Source organism: Trematomus bernacchii, unplaced genomic scaffold (genome assembly GCF_902827165.1).
Source record: "Trematomus bernacchii unplaced genomic scaffold, fTreBer1.1, whole genome shotgun sequence".
Taxonomy (NCBI): domain Eukaryota; kingdom Metazoa; phylum Chordata; class Actinopteri; order Perciformes; family Nototheniidae; genus Trematomus; species Trematomus bernacchii.
In genome coordinates, this window is record NW_022987547.1 from 1,572,736 (window position 1) to 1,593,164 (window position 20,429).

Consider the following 20,429-nt stretch of genomic DNA (forward strand, 5'->3'; position numbering starts at 1 on the left):
ATTAAATCAAAGCATGGACAAAAGCATATTCTCATTGCATCACCAGTAATGTTCTCTAGTAAACACAGCTGGAGCTTGCACTTCCAACCTCATTTACGTGAACACACGCACACACGCACGCACGCACGCACACACACACACACACACACACACACACACACACAGAGAGAGAGAGTCATGGATCTCACCTTTAACAGCTGTAAGTAGAGCCAATGCGACAACAGGGAGCCATGAACGGAGGGGTAAGTTGAGCATCATTTCTTCACAGTTGCAGGTAGTCCTACTCCCTCCGGTTGGTTGAAATAAAGCGATGAGAGCAAATCACTACATTGTCTGATGTCCTCTAAAGTAACTTCCCCTGACTGAAGAGGATAACAAATGGCGGTTTACTTCCTTATCCACATCAATCTTCAATCGGAATAGTTTTGAAATGTGTTTAAATCTCCTTTCCTCCGGATGATGAGAGGGATGTTTTCCTCCGGGAGCGCACTGCTCGAGCTGGCACGCTATGACAGCAACAGGCACGGCTATTCCCATGACAGAATCAGTAAACATGTGGCCTCCGTCAGATTAAGCGGACCCACGTGGGCAATCGCCGGTAGGGGAAGAGCTGCGAACAAATTAAATGCACATGAGGTCAAGGGGGATCAGTGGTTCCTCCACCAGTCATTAAACATTTTGAATTAACAAATTAATCATATTATTCTGGGCAGAAGGGCGGATTTTCCCACAGCAACTAATAATAATAATAATAATAATAATAATAATAATAATAATAATAATAATAATAATAATAATAATAATAATAATAATAATAATAATAATAAAATAATAAATGATGATAATAATAAAAAGTATGTATTTTTATTTGTTAATATAAGTAAGTATATGATATTATTGACAATTGTGAAAAAAAGTTTAATAAAAAAAAAAAAAAGTTATAATTATTTTTTTATATTTAGAACAAACGTATTTCTTCCCTTATTTATACACTGTTGACATATGTATATATTTTGTATATGCTATTTTTTTTAAATGTCTAAGAAATGCACAGATGTTCATAATAAACTCAGAAGGCCTTTGTATTAATCGCGACTTTACATAAGCCAGTTTTTGAGGGAAAAAAAGTTGAAAGCAGGTTATGCCAGCTGTCAGCTGCATACTCTCAGTTCACAGCGTCACGTGGATCATGCTGTGAAGGATGGAGCAGATGGGAGGAGGCACTATAACTGAAGCCTCTTGGTGTCACTGCACACTATTCCTTTGGCAACAACGGATAAGCAAACACTCGTGCTAATTCCACTTCAGTCTTGTATGAACCCTGCATACGTTTATGGACAATTTGAGATATCTTCACTCTCGGTCCACAGTTCAAATAAAGTAGAGTAGAACTATTTCTGGGCTACATCAGGCCTTCGGGCCACATTTAATTTCTTAACACCACTGGTTAATGATGTTTCTCTTTTTTATATGTATCACTTTATCTGCCTTGACCTAAAATCGCATAGACTCATTATAAAGAGGTACACTGAGCATTAGTGTGACTTCAAAGCCTGTACTGAAATAGCATGGTGTCTTATTGCAGTGTGCCCTCCCACCAGGGAGACATGATATGAGCAGTTTGATGTCTCAGAGCGGGTTTATGTAGTTTAAGCATGCAGTTCTGAACAGCGACATCGGGGTACATGTTCGGGTTGACATCAAATGTACAGTTTAAAAGTGTTTTACGAACTTGGTCAGACTAGTCTTCACTTCTCCACCCTCTAACATCCCCCTAAATACCTGTTCACTGAAACTAATTTGCTAACAGAAAATGTTTGCCAACATAACCCACTTTTCCCACTGCCTCGATACCTGTTTTATTGCAAGATGGCACCAGTTCCAAGGTGCCAGCATGATGCATGCATGCATCATTGGCAAATAAACATTTCCTCTCCTGACAGCAGTGGCTGATTAAAACAAATGTGTGCCTTAGAGAGACATTCAGGGAATCTCTAAATGCCAATAAAACTTTGTAGAACTAATGGTATTATCTCAGGAGAGGAGCTGGATTTCACTGTACACATTTCTGTAGTGTTTACAGTTAGTACTTGCATTGCATTTTGAAGCCTCTGAGCTTTAATTTGAGCGGTGTGTCTGCAGTTTTGGCTGGATGAGATTATTAAAGCTGACAGTGGCAGAGGCCACCGACTATTGAGTCTGGGAACCCCTCCAGATCTCAGTTGTTGTTCCAGATTTGCAACCTGCTGCTGCTGCTGAAGCTGCTATTAGAGATGATGGAGAGGTGGTCCACTGCACCATGTGTGACTACAATACTCAACATAAAGCAGGCGGCATGTGGCTCAAAGATTTTTTGGAGGTCATTATGTGTGTTGCAACATGGATCAAGACCTGAATCCATGTAGATATGTTCATTTTTTTACAAAACAGGTAGCAGTTCGCACAGAAATGACCTCAGTGGCAACTCCTTCAAGCTTTAGCTTAGTCCGAATTCAGGAAATAGACCATTGAGGGCACCTGCAGGGTGACTCTAGGTCAGCCACTCTCTCCCAGACTGAAATATGTCAACAACTATTGGATGGATTGCCATGGAATTTGGTGCAGATGTTCATGTCCCCCTCAGGATGAATTGTGATCTTTGTTAAACCTTTTACTTTTGCTCTAGCGCCATCATCAGGTTTCAATCTGTCTAATACTTTGGTTTATAACCCCATACCTGGATAGCTGTTTCCATTCCCATCATCTGATTCAATGATCCAAAGTGAAAACATTGATACGAATCATCATCGCCATCCACACAGCGGCGTGCGTTGAAAGCTTCACCATTCACTTTGAATGGGGTGACGTCACTTTTCGCCGAACTGCATTGTGGGAAGCGAAGCGGAGCTTTGCTGGCGTGGCTCGCTGCAAAAGTTGAGCAATGGTCAACTTTTGAAGCCTCGGCAGAAGCGTTAGCCAATCGAATCATATGCCAGTACAAGCTTTAGCCAATCAAACCGCTGCTTGTGTGTCCGGGGCGGGAGATTCATGTGATTGGTTGTTGGTCGAGTTTCAGACACGCCCGCCGGCAAGCTTCAACGCACGCCGCTGTGTGGATGGGCCGTTACGATATGCCTTTATTTTGAATTTCCCATGGCACAGTGTCATCATGACGTTCCAAGCCCATCTCCTTTCTAAATATTTGAATGGTTTAAACATGAGACATGTTTTTAGTAAACAGCAGGAGGTCTATTTGTTATCCACTTCATTAAAAAGAATAGATTCATGTTTATTTAAATGACTGCAAGAGTCCAATAATAAAACATATTATATTAGAGTTGCTGTTTAGAAGTGGAAACCAGGACAGGTTACATCATACCTCCATCTGGAAGTTGGCAGCTAGGTTATCCACGAGCTGACTCCTCGCTGCACACCTGGGCGATCACAGCGTTTAACCTTTACTGACACTAATCCAGCTCAGGGATGGATATTGAACTCTAGCAATTTTCCATTTTAATAATCCCATTGTCCTAACTTCCATCAATCAATCAATCACACAAGGATTAAATCAACTCTTCTCAATGCCATCCCCATGATGCTGCAGGTGTGGACAGGAATATAATATTAGAAGGAAAAAGGTGAATGAAGAATACCGTTGAAAAGCCCTCTGGGTGTAAATCATTAATAACTGCTTCTGTATTCTCTACTGTGATCTCCAGGGTGTGATAGAGACCAGTCTCTGAACATAAAGCTACTGTTACGCCTGTAAAACACTCAGCACTACAGACAGACAGCAACACTAAGGTGCTGGAGCTCTGAGGGCCAACTTCCATGTGAGGGTCTCCAACTTCTGAGCAGCTGAAGACGAATCACCGAGGCAAGGCAAGTCAAGTTTATTTATATAGCACCTTTCAACACAAGGCAATTCAAAGTGCTTTACAAAAATGAAAGACATTAAGAGCATTAAGAAACATATTATGAAATGACATTTAAAAACACTGATTTAAAAGCAAGGATAATAAAACATGAATAACAAAGGTACATGAATTAAAAGTTACAGTGCAGTGTGAGACACCCACATCTGAAATGTTTAGGTCTGACTCTCAATCCTTGAGTTTCTACTTTCTTTTTTAACTTATCCTTTAGTTATTTCAAGTGTTTCATGCTAAATGAACCCCCCTTGTGAACATTCTAATCTGCAACCCAATATTCCGACAATTCAACAGATCCTGGCCATATTTGTGTAGCAAATAAAATTAATTTGCTCTCAGACATTCATGTGGCTTGCTAGTTTTGGACCCCATCTGTAACCCCACCAAGGCAATGCGGATGCCCTGGGTTTCTTCTCTTCGCTGACGTCAGGCAACATTCCTCAGCTGGTGACGAACGACTGCTCTCCTCGGAGTTCGGCCACCATAAACATCGGTTTTCCACGCCAGCAGGGGGCTGCGAATGAGTTACCGGCCAGGTGGTACATCCTCCCCCCGGCAGCCTGCCCTCAGAGCGCGGGGTGAGCAGGTAAGAGGCTCGCTGCAAACCTCCTGCTGGGAAACACATTACTGTTGGAGCGGCTGCATGGACACACTTGTGAAGTACTCAGTGGGATCTATTTTTTTTTCGTGGAAATGCTGGAAAAAAGGATTTATGTAGCTGTGCACAGCTCGAGGTTATTTTGAGAAAATAATGTTTGTGTCTCGCATATTTAGCATGCAAATACTTCTATTGTATTTTCCTAACTTAAGGCTGGATGTTTTTCATGCACAGTAGGTGGATTCTTGCCATAATGTCATACAAATCTACATTGGCAAGCTTCAATTGTGTCTGTGTCAAATCAGGGTTAAGGTTATAGAATACAAACAGAAAGTCTACAACTTTAAAGAAACAAGGGGGTTAATAGGGGCCCAAAGGTTATTATTGCCCTCTGGCCATCAATCCAGTTGATCCGGCCCTGTAAGCATAAAAGGAAGAGTATAAAACATGTCAAATGAAAGCAGACAGTTACTATATTCAAATCCTTTTACAGTGCCAGGCACGTACGCTGTTACCTTCTCTACCACCTTGCTACTGTACGAGCTCAGGGAAGTTTCGAAAACGGTTCCCAGAGACTTCAAAAGAAATGTCCGACTCGCCTCTCGGTATATCAAAGTCAAATTAAAATATTTTACCTGAGAGATCCCTGCTGTGATTCTGGGGCAGAAGGGTCAAATGGATATTGAGTGTTTAACTGGCACTCTGGGGTTTTGTGAAATATTCAGAAAGGCCAGCAGAAGATGGATGTCTCCTTATGCCCCCCCCCCCCTCTGGTGTCGCAGCGGGCGGGACAAAAAGGAGTGATAGAGAGGTTACAACTGGCTAGAATTTTAAACACCCATTGGCCCCCGGGAACTCCACAGACTTACAGCTCAATACAGATCTGTTGGATAGAGAGGGGAAATAAGGGCAAGGAGGAGAGGGAGAGGAAATGGTGGATAGGGGAGGGGGGAGGGAGAGGAAGGAGGGCAAATATATTAGAAGCAACAAAACAAATATTCATTGATTCACAATTTCAATCTCCTTTCTATGTCGCCTCCCTGAGAGCACAATGGGGGATTCATCATAACCCCACTGAAACACTGCAGTGTTCTCCCAGTGTCTCTCCTGCTTAAATTAACATCCATATTATGCATATGGTAAGTGTGTAAAAAGTAAGAGGAAGCTAACATTAAGGATGTGCTTTACAGCCCTACAGACCTTTTATTGTGTGGATTTTGTGTCTGTGTTCCTGTGTTGACATCAGCAAATGTTGAAATTAGGCAATTATAGACATCGATGAGAACTAGGTTTGCCACTTTCTGAATCACATCCCCTGTGTGTAGCTGCAGTGTTCAGATCAGAGACTCAGACAGAGAAGCACTGCTGCCCTCCAGAGGACTGAGGGGTACCAGCGCCCAACAGCCAGATGTGAATAAAAATACTAGAATATATGGTATTGTATTTTGGCTGGCTTTATCAGGGTTATTTGTTTTTGTGCACCCACAATCTGTTTGCCTTGATTTGAGTGTTTACTGCCTTTAAGTACATTTTGTGGACATGAAGTTTGGTGAAATGGAGAGAAAAAAATGTACTAATGTACTTACTGTAGTGAGAGAATTGATGATTGATATGTCAGATGTGTCATGACTGATCTAAAATGACATGAAGGAAATCAAAGAATCTTTGTTGGATGTCGGACTTTCTAAAAACTCTAGTTGTCAAAATATTTCACAGTTTTTCAGGCACTTTTCAGTCAGAAAGAGTTTGAAGTCAGTGATCTGTCCCTTCAGATGTCATTTTACAACCCTTATTTCTTGCTGTTGTCAATTGCATTGTTAAAAACAAATCCATTTGTTACTGACGGTCAGTGTTGTTGTCAATGAAGTGAACATTGGCACCAGCATTTCAGCTTTTTCTCTCGCATGTACTGACATGATTTGATGTGATTGATTTAGTGAATGACACTAGACAGGTGGTAGAAACAATATTACATTCAGAAAAACATGTTGTCGAGTAGATGGTGTACATGTAATTGGCTCCTACAGATGAGTATCAAATCACATTATTTGCCATGTCCTCATCAATATCATCAAAAGAATATCATCCATTATTGTCATCTGTTAATGAGGATGAGGAAAGTTTTTTTAAAGCTGATTTAGGTATGTTTCCATACTTCATTTGTTGCAGCTGACCACAGTATGGGGTCATGACAAATAGTGGCTGCTCCATCAAGCCACCTATAATCCAATACTAAGTGAAGCTGCTGAAAATATTATCTATTTTTGGGCTGCTCTGAGTGTACTAGGTGCTGTAATTACTAGAACATCCACATATAAAGCTCTGGAATACATTTCCTCTGCATCCATTAGCACACTATTCACACGGCTAGGAAAAGATGAAACCTTGGCGATGGTGTCTGACATTGATTCTAATATAAAAACTCAGGTTACTAAAATATGCTCATCAAGGGATGTATCATCATGTCCATATGATGATGTAACGTCAGCTTCATTTATTATATCAGTTGCTACAGTACATGTCTACCATCCTAAATATATTCAAATGCATTTTTCATTAGTTTGTGTGACACTGTAATGATTAAAGATTAAACCAAAATCCAGGATATCATTCAGTCATGTATATTTTCTCTGCAACTTTTAATATTTGTTATGAATTACTCATGAAGCTTTTAACAGTATTGATAATGTCATAGTGTGATGGTCTCTTAAAGCAGGACACTAATACTGTATATATCACCAAAGATATTCCCCAGTCGATACAGACATAAATACAATTATTTTTGTATTACAACTTTTCTGACATGTTATGTTTAAGTCTTCATTTGATCATTTTAGTATGTGATCATTTGTGTAATTTCAAGAAAAAACGTTTAAATGGTGGACAAATTAAACTATTGTCATTAAGGCATATTTTAGAGTCAAAGGTTTTTACAGTTTCACTTTCTTAACCAGTAATACTGTAAACAGCCATACACAAATGAAATGTTCATATATTATTTAGGAATAAAATGTTATTGAAAACCAGGCTATGAATATTATTTGAATATTAATAAATAATATATCCAGAATATGGAATTAAACGGAAAAAAAGAGGAAATATTTGTGTATTTAAGTGTGACTGAAGGGAAGATTTTCTGGTGTTTAATTGTGAATAGTGTAAAAAATGTAACCATTAGATAGTAAGTTGATGACTTACATGAAGGTGATTCCTTTTTGTATTACAAGTTTTCTGAAATGTTTTGTTTAAATGTGAGTGAGGCATTATCTCATGAGACTTTGGTCTACTAAGGAGATATCTAAAGACCAAAATAGACAAAGTTAGAAAAATAAAGTGTTTGCTTCTCATTTTCAGAATTATCCAGTGCATAAAAATACTCTTTTTGACCGTTGTGTTACTCCAGTGTGTCCCCAGAAAACATGGATATTAGTGTCACTTACTAAAATGTGTTTTCAAAGGGTCAGAAACGCACAATATTTCCTGCTGTCTCAAACATCGTCTGACCTGAAAACAAGACACACAAATGAATGTGGACAACGCATTTCTAAAAAATATCAAATTTAATTTGGTTATAAAAGTTGTATTTTTTCACATGCACACCCACACATAATGAATCACCATAAATACTGTCCAATGATTTCTCTTTGACTTTTTTTTTTCTTTTTTGAACCTTTGATTCACAAAGCAAGCACATACGGTGGACCGATACATCTGATTCAAAGGACACTATGGAGAATGCAGTCTGTTACAGGGAGAGGAACTCTCAGTGCACTAACAAAAAGGCTGTCGTAAAATCAAGTAGAAACATTAAGAAATTATCTACAAATGGGTTCAAAGTACAAAAGAGCTACAGCGTTCAGAGACACTACACCCATTCACGAGTGAATGATTTTGGTATTGGGACACCGTGTTGCAGGAATGTGTGACTTTGTGAAAGAGAAACTATACACAACAAGCTTTGGAACACAAATCATGTCAACCTAAATCCAGCCAAACTTCCCTTACATTCCATTTTGGCAAAACCCTCACTTGTCATTGCATTTAATCAATCATTTTAATAAACAATGAGGACAAAGAACCCTCGAGAGCAACTTGACATGAGGAAGATAAATCTGATAGATTATAAAAAACTAAGCAGAGATAGTCGTTTTTAATTTATTAAAGCTATAAGACATACTATCCCTCCAGTCAGAGCACTTTTTGCCACCCTCACAGCACACGTTGGGATTGTGTTAGTAATCCAAATTATTCCAATATATTATTTCTGTAATCTTGTATAATTTACACACACACACAATAACCCTCAAAAGCAAGCAAAACTGAGGGAATTGGGTTGTGTTCAAGGTCACCAGATAAATGTTTGAATTATTTGCTGTGACTTATGCAATCAGTGTCCATCATGTTAGCATTGTAGTTTAAATTATATCAAAGTTCGTTATTGTTTTTCGGTGCATTTTAGAGCTCCGAATCAACATTTTATTTGATCACCAAACTACAGGCGTTGCAATTTTCTGAAAACCAGCAAACAGCTGTTATAACTAAGGTTGTTAGAAATTCTGGCAACAAAATGTTGAAGTCAAACTGAATATTGAGAGGGAAAATGACTTTGAATCAAGTAAAAAATAATTCAATAATAAATGCTGTCACTCAGTTTCAGTCATCAACCTTAATTCGAACGTCAGTATTGTTCTCACTTCATGCAGCGTCATCTATCTTGTAATAAAGATGAACGTTGGGGCTTTTTAAACTGACAATATATGAGAAACAGAATTAGTAGAGAGTCAGTGTGACAGTCTGCAGAATATTGAGTAGTTTTGTCTGACCTGATGGCATTTCTGAGTGCAAATCTTGTGGCATTATGCAAATAGGTTGGCTTGTTTCTAAATAAATAAACCTCAGAGTCTCACATGTACTCTGTTTGAGTACATGTGCTTATTTCATAAATAGGTACATTATCCAAGATCATAGGAATAAAAGGTGTTTTTTACCCAAATCCCTATAAAGTATACTATATATAGCCCTTCTGTGACTAAGAGTCATGTAGCGAATAAATGTGGCCAGATACAAAATGTTAAATCATTTCAGATTTCTCTTCACAGACCTCAAGCAGGACCTTTTTGTATTCTATGAGGCTTTAACTTGGCCGGCTATATCAACATGAGACATCAAAACTGAACAGTGCACAGGCAATGGAGGTAGCAGCACATCACTAAATCACAGGACCCATAAATGCATGGCCTCTCCTTCAGAAAAGAAATGAAAAGTGAACAAGAAACATGAGCGGTGCAAAACATGAACGCATCACATACTGCCTCACATACTCAGGCACACCAAACATCTTTAACCAATCAAAACCAACCTTTGTGCAATAGGAAGACAGACACAAAATGTAGTCTTTAGAACTAGGCGTTTCATGACAGTTTGACAGCGAGGACAACAAACACTTCTGCTCTTATTTAACTCTCGGAAAAAGACAAGTCATGAAACAAAGAAACCCTGGTGTGAATCAAACGAGGAATGTCACGCTCATATTGTTTTCGTAAAAGGCCACTGAGACAGCTGTAATGCCCTGTTGCCAATCTGATATACTTTTTAGAAAAACTCCCCTCTGTTGAAATCACAGGTACAAGTAGAAATGTCTCATTTCTTCCCACATTATGCTACCGCCTCTCTATGATATTGCACTGAATAAAGCCTTTGTGTTAGCAGCCGGCATTACTTCACAGAATGCCTCGATAACAGTGTAGTCTTTTTTTGATTTTCTTAGAGGAGTATGGTCTCTGTTTCCTTGAAGTGGCAACATCAATACTCCACATAAATGTTGTTTGCTTTGAAAAGAAAGGAACTGAGATGCTTTGTTTTCACAGCTACCCTGCTTGAAAGGAATTGTTTTTACAATAAAGAAAAAAACATGTCATGAAAATCCTAGTTTTTTTTTTTTTTTTAAGTCATCCGTTGATTTAAAATACATCACAGTAATATGTTTTTGTGTCTGCAGGCGACCTCTCTTGATTTTGGCACTGCACTGTACATAATTTACTTGATTTGTATCCGTACATGAATAATTGTATCACTTATATTAAAATAGGCTCTCACAGTCCATCCTCTCTGTCATGTGCTGTTGGATCAGAGTTGATTGTATGGATGCAATAAACAGAGCCCGATATGTACGCTCTCTCTTCTTATTTCACAGGGGAGAGTCTCTTCAGGAGCTTCTTCCCCTTGGAAAGTAGTCCTTTCTTCTTCTTGTTTGCCATATCTTCGTCCCGGGGGTCCCGGGGTTCCAGAGGGAGGCGGGGGCCCCTCGCAGGGCTGATGGGTCTCATGGTCCCTGGGAGGAGGGGCCGAGCGATGGGGGACGGCGCTCGGACAAGCGCGGCTCCGTTGTCGACCGTGTCGGTGGTTTCTGTGGCAACCTGAGGAGAGAGGTGATGGGTGGAGGCATGGGGCGGCGTTTACAAGAGAAGCAACACGTTCACACTGCAGATCTCTCCATCTATCTATCTATTTATATATCTATCCATACGTCTATCTATTTATCTGTCTATGTTTTTTATCAAACTATTTTAAATAAGTATTTCGAGTAGACTAGCCAATGAGCGTAGCGGTTTTGCCACATTTGTTGGTTGTCAGAATTGATCAAATGTCATTTATTTTAAATTTGATAGGTTATTTCTCTTAATGGCAGATGTGTCACATGACTGTCCACCACTAACACTTTCTATTACTAAAAGTAGAAGTCACAAGAAGAAGAGGATTATACAGCCTTAACCTTCTACTTGTGGTAAGAATATGTACAGGCAATATAGTTATGTAGAATTAGATTTTCGTTTTTTAGCTTAAGCTAAGTTTCTAGTTACAATTGTAGCCCACATTATGTTTATATTATCTACCTCAGTGTCTATAGTTTTAGTGATTGTTATGTTTTATTTGGCTGGCGTCACTTCTGTGATTTACCCTTTGGGATGAGAGTTGTCAATCTATCAATCATAGTTTCACAATAAATCAATTGTTGATATTCAATTCAAACGCACACACAAACACAAGTAGAAGTAGAGGAAACACTGAGGAAGAGGAAGAGGCATCAAACGTTGAGCACAACATCAGCACAGAGCCGGGGGGGGGGGGGGGGGGGGGGGGGGGGGGGTCCACCGTCAGAAGGCCAAGAGGGAACATACAGTACAATCAGAACAACACCCAGGGACACAACTGTAGATACCAGGCTGTTCCTCTAATGCAGCAGCTGCACACTTAGCCTCTGTTAGCATCATCGCTAACAAGATTGTATTTTGATATCTTAGAAATTCAGATTTAGTCTCGATGTCTCAAAATGTGGTCCAAATTGTCGGTGATAAAAAACACTTTTGCTGACAAAGTGATGCTTTTCTGTATTGTGAGGCTATGAGGAAACGTGTACATGTAAAACAATTTTTACAACATTTCATGTACACTCAAACCAGTATGAATTACACATTTTACTGATTTGACATGCCACAGGAAAAAAAGAGGCAAATTAAGAAACACTTGAGTGCTTCCATAATGTAAAGTGGCATTTCTAAAGCCTTTAGTGCGATACACCAGCTGCGTGCATTAGAGCCTGAGTTTGGTATCTCAAGTTGCCGACTTACTGTACAAGGCAGACAGAGCCATTTATGGTGTGAAATGAACAATCTTCTTCTGTTTGTTTGTTTAGTTTTGCCAAGCGGGTGAGGAAAAACAAAAAAGAAATCAGATGTGGCAGCATAGTCACCGTCGCTCAAACCCATACCACTATGAAAACTGAAAACAACAACACCACCACCACCACCACCGACACACAGGAACACAGAGCGCAAAAAAGATAGTTTTTAATATCCAATTTCTTCTTTTATTGTTCCATTGTAACAATACAGTATGGATGTATCAGTGCTGCGATTAGTTTTGTCTCTCGAGCTCAGAGCAAACATGGCATATCCACTGTCAACACGGCTGAAAAATAGATTTGATGTGTGTGCAATATACATAAAGAAACAAAGCCTCTTTTAAGGAAATACAGCAATCGAGCCAAGAAAGGTATTATAAAATGTATCAAGTTTGAAAAAGGCATGCTTTTCTGTCTTTTCTCATCTTTAAAGTATTCCCTCAAATCGTTTATTTCAGTGTCATTGGGTAGCCATTGTTATGTGTTTAATAAAGCACTTATTATTATACACAATAACCACAATTTGATTTTGTGTTTCAGTGCAAAGAGGTACCAAATTATCTTGTGTAAGGAATGAGTCGAGCCTTTTTTCAAGTCCTCCTTAACCGGTGCTACATGCATAAATCACCCAGCGCAGAGCTCCCACAGTCTATCCTCCCTCTGTCCATGTCAGGCTTTGCTTCTTCCTTTCTCTGAGACTCAGAAAGGTGTAAGCACTGGGTCCCCTTTTTCCAAAGGGTGAGGAGGAGGAGGAGGAGGAGGGGGAGGAGGGGGTTAGTTTGTATAGAGTCACCACTGTCACCACATGGACGAACACACACAATGAACAGCACACAGACGGCAAGTGGAGGAAGCGAGAGACGGAAATCAAGAGAGAGGACGGAGGATGGATGAACACAGGGCCTAGCGCTGAGAGCGGCGATGATGGTGTACCCGTTTGCCCTCCGAGACGCTGGCCGCAGGGTTGGGGGGGGGGGCGGTTGGCAGGCTCTTCCTGGGGCTGGTGGGACGGGGTGTCGGTCAGATACACCTCCACGTCATCAGGCACTTCTTCCAGGAAGTTCGAGGGAACCAGACCGCGGTGGCCGTTGATCTCACCCTGGGGACGGAAATGAGGAGACACAGGCATTTCATACTAAAGTCATTCAAAGTTTGCTGGACACTATTAACCCTGCCTGTAGTCAATCAATGTTTGAACATTTGGAGTTACCACATTACTTTTAATACTGATAAGAGGCTGGTATGTTGAAGATTTCACACTCTGAGAATGAAAGTAACATAAAACTAAGAGGATTTAAGACCAGAACAACACATATCCTGAGGTAACATTATAATCCTGCAGCCAATCGTCAGGTTAAATCATTGTGCAATGGTGCGGATGTTTTCAAAGGTATTTGAAGCACTTTATCTATTTGGTAATTTTGTGTTTCTGTTCATTTCCCTACAGGTGCTAGTGTTTATCTGTAGTGTTCCTATTTGCTCCATTTCATTTCACCCATTGGTTTTATGCTTTCATGAATTTTTACGAGCATGGATATTACTTGATACTCTTTGTGTTAAAAAAAAAAGATTTATATTCTACGTTTCTCTCTCTTTGTTTAAGTAAGCTCACCAAGACACATTCCAATCAATCATTGATAGATCAATATAGCAAAGCATTAGAACAATAAACCTCCTTCATGTCTGTATACATATAAAGCTATAGGAAGCAGCCAGTTAGCTTAGTTTCACATAGTGACTGGAAACAGGGAAAACAGCTGGGGCAAAACAAATATAATCTGCCCAACAGCCCTTAATAAGGATGATGACAATTCAGTTTTTGTAGACATTAAAATAAAATAAATGTAAAGTGTTGATAAGACAAGAAAACATGACCAAGTCGCACTCACATAATAAAATCCATCCTCATCAATATCTCCAAACACAGCCATGATGTCACCAGCACAGAAGGTCAGCTCGGCCTATCAGGAGACAGAGAAACAGAAAGTAAGGCGAGTCAAGTCAAGTCAAATAATTCTTAATCTTTTTTTGTTATTTTGTACAGCACTTCCTTGGATCTGTAAGTGTGTGTGTGTGTGTGTGTGTGTGTGTGTGTGTGTGTGTGTGTGTGTGTGTGTGTGTGTGTGTGTGTGTGTGTGTGTGTGTGTGTGTGTGTGTGTGTGTGTGTGTGTGTGTGTGTGTGTGTGTGTCTGTAGCAGAGAGTGATACCTCCGTATCAACATTAGGGGAGCTCTCTCGGGGGTCGTAGTCGTACAGAGCCACCATCCTCCGGGGGGCCTGATCTCGACGGAGGCCTCTCCTGTGTTGCTCTGGAAGCAAAAATGGACAGTATGATAGTTCATATCATGTTGTCATACACAGTTGAACCCCTCAGTTCCATAACAGGAGCAGATGTGTACGTGTTGAGGGAGTACCCCTGCGTAGTACCTAATCTGTCCACGGGGGTGCTGAGGGGCAGGAAGCCCTGTTTGATGAGCTGGTCCATGGTCTCCTCGTCCTCAGCTCTGATCTCTGACACCATGTTGCAGGGGATCAGCCCCATCCGGCCCCTCACCTCCGCCCTGTAGAACCCATCTGTGTCTTTATCACCGTACACCTGTCAGACAAGAGAGAGGTTAAGAGATCCCTAAACACATATAGTACTTATTTTATGGTAAGTGGATGACAGCCCTGAGTTTATAAAAATGTATAATTAGGTGATTTAAAATGTAACTTGTTTGAGCCTAACTCTGTCCAATGCCTGATTTTGAAAAGCCCTCCTGTCATTAAAGGACATAAACATTATTTTTGGGTATACATTTGCTGACATAGATAAGTCCCAACCGGTCTAATTTAGGTGAGCATTACCCGATATAAAGAAATTAGAGGGCGTGTTGAATACAAAATTAACACAGGCCATGATGGATGTCATTAGAGTATAGTAATATACTTTAGTTTTCAGATAGGGGTACAATACCTTGTACAAAACACATTTAGGGTGTTATGCACTTTGCTGCACCACTGACCTACATTCGCCAGTTGCTAACAAATGTGTTTTTGTTTGTTTGAAAGAAGATGCAAATGTGTGCATAAGGTTTGATTGTCCATACCCTTGCAACTTAAAAAGCAAACAATTGTGACGGGTGAAGTCAGATTTAGAGATCCGTATAAAACTGATTGTAAAGAATATAATTTCTGAAGTTACTACACACTAGAATTACCATTATTACCCAAGATTTAAATATTGAAGGGTTTGTTGCAAGCCCAACTGCAGCAAACAAGTTCTTCATAGTTTGAATTCACTTTTAAGAGAAAATAAATGCAGAGGAAACAGATGCAGTTAGTTCATCAAAGTATCTGTAATCTCCCACCCTAATGATCTGCCCCTCTTTGAAGGGCAGCTCCTCGTCGGCTGCGTCTGGGTTGGGGGACATGGACAGAGGGTCGTAGTCAAAGAGGGCCACGAAGATCCGGAAGGACTCCTCCGGCTCCGACTCATCGTAGTACGTGGGGGAGCGGCGATCCCGATCCCTGTATCCATCTTTCACACAAAGACAAAAGAATTCCATCATCCTGCATCACCAGAAAGAGCAAACTATGAATGAGATCCAAGACACAAAACATGACTTTTCTAGCAAACATAGTTTTCATCTTTGTGTTCAAATTGTGGTGTTTGGTTACAAATGGAGCAGATGTAAGGGCTCAGCTAAAAAAACTCAAATCAGTTGGTGACAAAACCTATTTCTGAATTGAAGCATATACCACCTCTATGATGATGAAGTCCATATGTTTACATATTCATGTCTCAGCCATGCTACAGTGAAAGAAAATCAATGAGAGCTTTTTTTTGTTTAATACATCTTATTGATTTGCTGTATTGTTAACAGATTGCATTTCCCTGTCTAGCCATAACTGTGCTTGTCAGCATGCAGGAAGACACCTGTGGTCAGTCAAACATCATTTACCATAGCACACATGCAACCAGTCACAAACACTCACTTAAACGCAATAAATGTATCTTTACATTTTTGACTTCATGTTGGCATATGCATTGAGAGACAAATGAGGAGCAAGACAAACCATGGTGCAATGCACAGAATGTGATTCATGGACATGACACAACGCCAGAATCACACACTAACCTGACATGCACGCTAAAAGAAGCCCAATAAGAAAATGCACCAAAAGATAAAACTCTATTTTCACTTCATTTGAAGACAAAACACTAAGTGAAATTCTGAGATTTAAAGTGGACATATCATGCTATATTTGAATAATATAGTGTAGGACCATACCTATATAAGGCATATTTATACTTTTTTTTTTTCAAAATACCAAACAGATCATGCATTTTAGCCATGCCTCATTTTGCTCAATTTGACCATTTCTAGCTCTGGGCAGATTCAGTGAGAACAGCACCATCTACTGGCCTGGCATATGTACTACAGCGTCTCCAGCGCTTTCGAACGGCAATGGCCGTGGCTGTCTCCTCCTGATTGGTGGAGTTGGCCCAATAGCCGTAGCGCCACTGTCCTGACGTCAGGACAGTGTTCAAATCTGGATCAGTTTTTATCAGATCCGTTGCAGCCCCTTTTTTAGAGATTTGGGTATGGAGGAAAATAGAGAGGGTTGTGTTTTCTGACACTTGGTGAGTTCCCTGGAACACCGGGGACACATATTCATGTATAAAAGATGTGCAAAAGTGCATTTTGCATGATAGGTCCCCTTTAAAGCAGAATCTTCGCACACATTGCCAACCCTTTGCAGCAGCAAGAGTTCGACAGCAGTGGAAGACTGTCATTTATCTGACTTTGCCATGGCAATATGGAAAATGGAAAAGCTTGTTCAGTGTTATACTGTGGAGGCAAGGCTTTATTATGGTCCTTGGAAACACAAGCATGAAATGAAATGCATCGCTCCCAGTCAGGGATATGCCAACCTACAAAAGGTGTGGTTATTGTATTCATGGGGTACTGAGAAATGTAAGGGACGACTGCATTTCCAACAACTGATATTTCAAACTTAAACGTGTCTAAAGGAAACAAGAAAGCAGTGAATGTGTGGTCAAATGTATTCATCCATGCATAAATGCTCTGTATAGAAGTGTAGTCAAAGGGGAGGGGTTTAGCAGGCATCTGTTCAGTGCAGTGAGTGAGGCATTCTCTGAGCAGTCAATGAATCATTGATCATCTTAAACTGTGGAGACATTCACCCCAGACCCCAGGTTTGGCTTTCCAACGGGTCCACCATTTCAGTGCAGTGCAGTCATGCTGTTCAACTGGAAGCATAATAATAACTATTATTATTTGAGACAGAGAAACAGGCACTTGCAAGTGTCCACAGCTACTTCTCGCTGTATTGCCAGTTGCTTAGTGGCATTTTTGTCGCCATGCTTTTGGTGGTAAAGAACAGGACTGCAAGCACATACCCTGGGGAGACCTGGTGCCGCCCGTTTGCCTGCGGGACGACCGCGTCTTGTGCCGAGCTACTCTGCCATAAACATCCTCGGTGACGGGGTTTCCCTCACTGTTATTCTCAGAGGTTACCTCTACAGGAAACACCAATTAAGAGGGTGATGGGGTTACAATGCAACGCTCCATAGATTTGTGTTGCCACATGCTATTGCTTGGACATTAGGTTAAACAAATACACACAAAAAGCTTATAAACAAAGAAAAACTATTTATGAAAAACTGTGTCCGCTGAGTAGATGACGGCATCAGTGTCAGCTTGTTGCATCTAAACTATTTCTGCAAGATCAAAAACTAATGTTGAGGGAGAGGAGGGCATGAGCATGGTTTATAAACACAGAGGTGATCTGGAGACACAGAGAAGCTCATGATGGTTTTAGCAGGGCAACACACACTTCTGTTCTATGGCACAGAAAACGTTACAATTATAAAATGTAAATGAAAGCTCCCCTCTGCTCTCTGTAGCTCCCACCCTTACTGACCAATGGAGGGGACCATCAGAGGCCGTCTCTGAGGCTGCGGCCCCCCGTGAGGAACTCTTCTCCCCTCTCGGTCATGGCGGCCTCCAGGAGTGTTGTTCTGAAATGCACATAAACACAGACAACATTCGCAAACATTAAACATTCTTGAGCTGCACGCACACACACACACACACACACGGACATACTCGCAGTGTGTGAGAAAAAACGCACGTCGGACATACTTCTACACAAATTGTATGTAAACAAAATCATGCAGCACTCACAGGCAGGCACACTGAAACACAGACGCAAAGACACACACTCAGACACACACAAGCCCACGGGAAATACCAACATCACAAAATTAAGAAATGACTGATAACATACTACTGAATAACAAAAAAAAAAGTGGTATAAAAAGGTGTGGGTTGGCACTGTTTTCCGTATGTTACTGTGTAGCCTCCCTCCACAGCGCTACACTGCTCAAACCCTGAGTCTCTGTCCAGGGTGCTGAACACATTCACACCCACAGTATCTTCTTTGATTTCCATGGAGCTGAAACATTCAAGCTCGTATTCTTTCTATCTTTTTTTTCCTTCTCTATGGTGCTGAAAAATGTAAGCTGCTCTCATTTGTAATGTGTGGCAGCCGGATGCAACACTGCAGCAGCTCAACGTTACCTTCCATCATTCTAGACAATAGGCTGCTTACTACCAAGTATAATCTCATTCCATAAAAAAGGACTACAGCTTAAATGAAGAATTTAGGAATATAGCACATTTGGCTGACTAATATCCCAAACATCGGTTCAGACGGGATCGTCACAGAAGATGGTGCTGCAGTACTATTTCTCTTCACGGATATGTTTATCATGCTGTCTAAAAGCATTTAAACCACAGGCTGTATGCAAGATGATCATTAGAGCTCCTCAAAAGTGAAGCCAAAACATCTCGTGTGGGACATGGGCCAAACCAAAAAGTACAAATAAAAGAGAAAATTCAAAAGAAATGGTTTCACTAGTTGTAATTGGTTCTTACCACGCTGATGTATGTTCGAGTGTTCGTGAGTGGGTGATGCTTTAAAAGAGTGAAGCGTCACGATTGACAGCTGTGATTGACAGCTGCTCTGAGTGAAGCAGTCACTGAGCCGAAGGCTCTGGGAGAAGGCGATGTAACTTTAGCTTTCCATAATCACCGCAGGTCTGCGTAAAAGAACATTCATATTTATGAGGATTAACTGGTTAGTTGTGTCTTTCTAGCCAATCAGCTGCTGTGTTGCTAAAGTAGCAGGTAGGTTGCTCGTGCTTCGGGACCTCGATACCACGACTCAAACCTCCCACTGCAAAGAGTCTGGGTACCGATGACGTTAAGAGCTAAATATGGAAGCTCCCATATCTGGGATATTTTGGCTTCACTTCTGTACAGGGGGATGAAGGGGAGACGCGTCACCCAGCTATTTACACAGTTTAGGATTAAAACCCAGTCTGTCTCTCTCCATGGTGCTGAAACTCTGTTTTTTTTAGCTCTCTTCCTATAAATTTGAATTAAACTCAGCACACACACTAACAACACATTTTAAATGCATGTCAAGGCAGCAGTCTCAATTGAAGCATCTGTGCCTGTGCAGTTCACTAGATTAAATTTGGGTGCTTATGACTCTTGGGTTTAGAATAAGTGCAAAGAACTGCACCTTGGGTGTGTTGTGCGAGTTGCGTCGACGTCCCTCTTCCAGCTGCATCTCAGAGTACAGCTCCTCCTCATCCTCTTCCATGATGTCAGACAGGTCAGAGCCCCGGCTGCTCTCGCTGTGATACTCTTCATTGTGACTATAGTGAGGCTATTGGCAGTCGCACACACAAACACAAACACACAGACGCAATTGTTTAAGTCCACATACATACAAACATACATACATGCACACACCAAACACACATGGAAGAACAAACACACACACACACAGGAACAAACAGAGACACAGGCAGAGGAGTGTAAGCATGCAACCACCCAGACATGCATGCACACACGTCCAAACACACACACACGTGGAAGAGGTTGTCCATTGAAACACACACTGGGACAAAAGGAGGTAGAAGAGTCATCACTTATCATGTCCTTCTTACCGGCCTCCCAAGCTCCGAGCCTCTGAGGAACTCATCGACTGAGGGTCCTCTTCGGCGGCCGCGTGCAAACCCTTCTTCATCCTCCTCTTCCTCGTCAGAGTGATGCTGGTGAAACGTACGACCCTGCTCTCCGTATCTGACCTGCCTCCTGTCGCCCTGGAAACAAGCATGAGACGTGAGGTAAGTGAGATACCAGCGGTACTTCATTAT

General features: G+C 40.9%; 2 protein-coding genes across 2 annotated transcripts in view; both read right to left on the reverse strand.

The window, feature by feature from the left end:
• LOC117476337 (transmembrane protein 132D-like) overlaps positions 1-301 on the reverse strand; it is a 32,486-nt gene extending 32,185 nt beyond the window's left edge. Inside the window, exon 1 of the mRNA XM_034122777.1 lies at positions 189-301. Within this exon, the coding sequence (XP_033978668.1) occupies positions 189-258 (70 nt within the window). The 5' untranslated portion in view covers positions 259-301. The remainder of the gene's footprint in view (positions 1-188) is intronic.
• Positions 302-8,050: 7,749 nt separating this feature from the next.
• The window catches only part of LOC117476268 (RIMS-binding protein 2-like), a 58,512-nt gene continuing 46,133 nt past the window's right edge, over positions 8,051-20,429 (reverse strand). The window contains 11 exon segments of the mRNA XM_034122664.1: positions 8,051-10,925; positions 13,124-13,165; positions 13,167-13,289; positions 14,080-14,151; positions 14,399-14,499; positions 14,618-14,786; positions 15,541-15,710; positions 17,598-17,717; positions 18,122-18,218; positions 19,790-19,936; positions 20,220-20,375. Of these exon segments, the coding sequence (XP_033978555.1) occupies positions 10,692-10,925; positions 13,124-13,165; positions 13,167-13,289; positions 14,080-14,151; positions 14,399-14,499; positions 14,618-14,786; positions 15,541-15,710; positions 17,598-17,717; positions 18,122-18,218; positions 19,790-19,936; positions 20,220-20,375 (1,431 nt within the window). The 3' untranslated portion in view covers positions 8,051-10,691.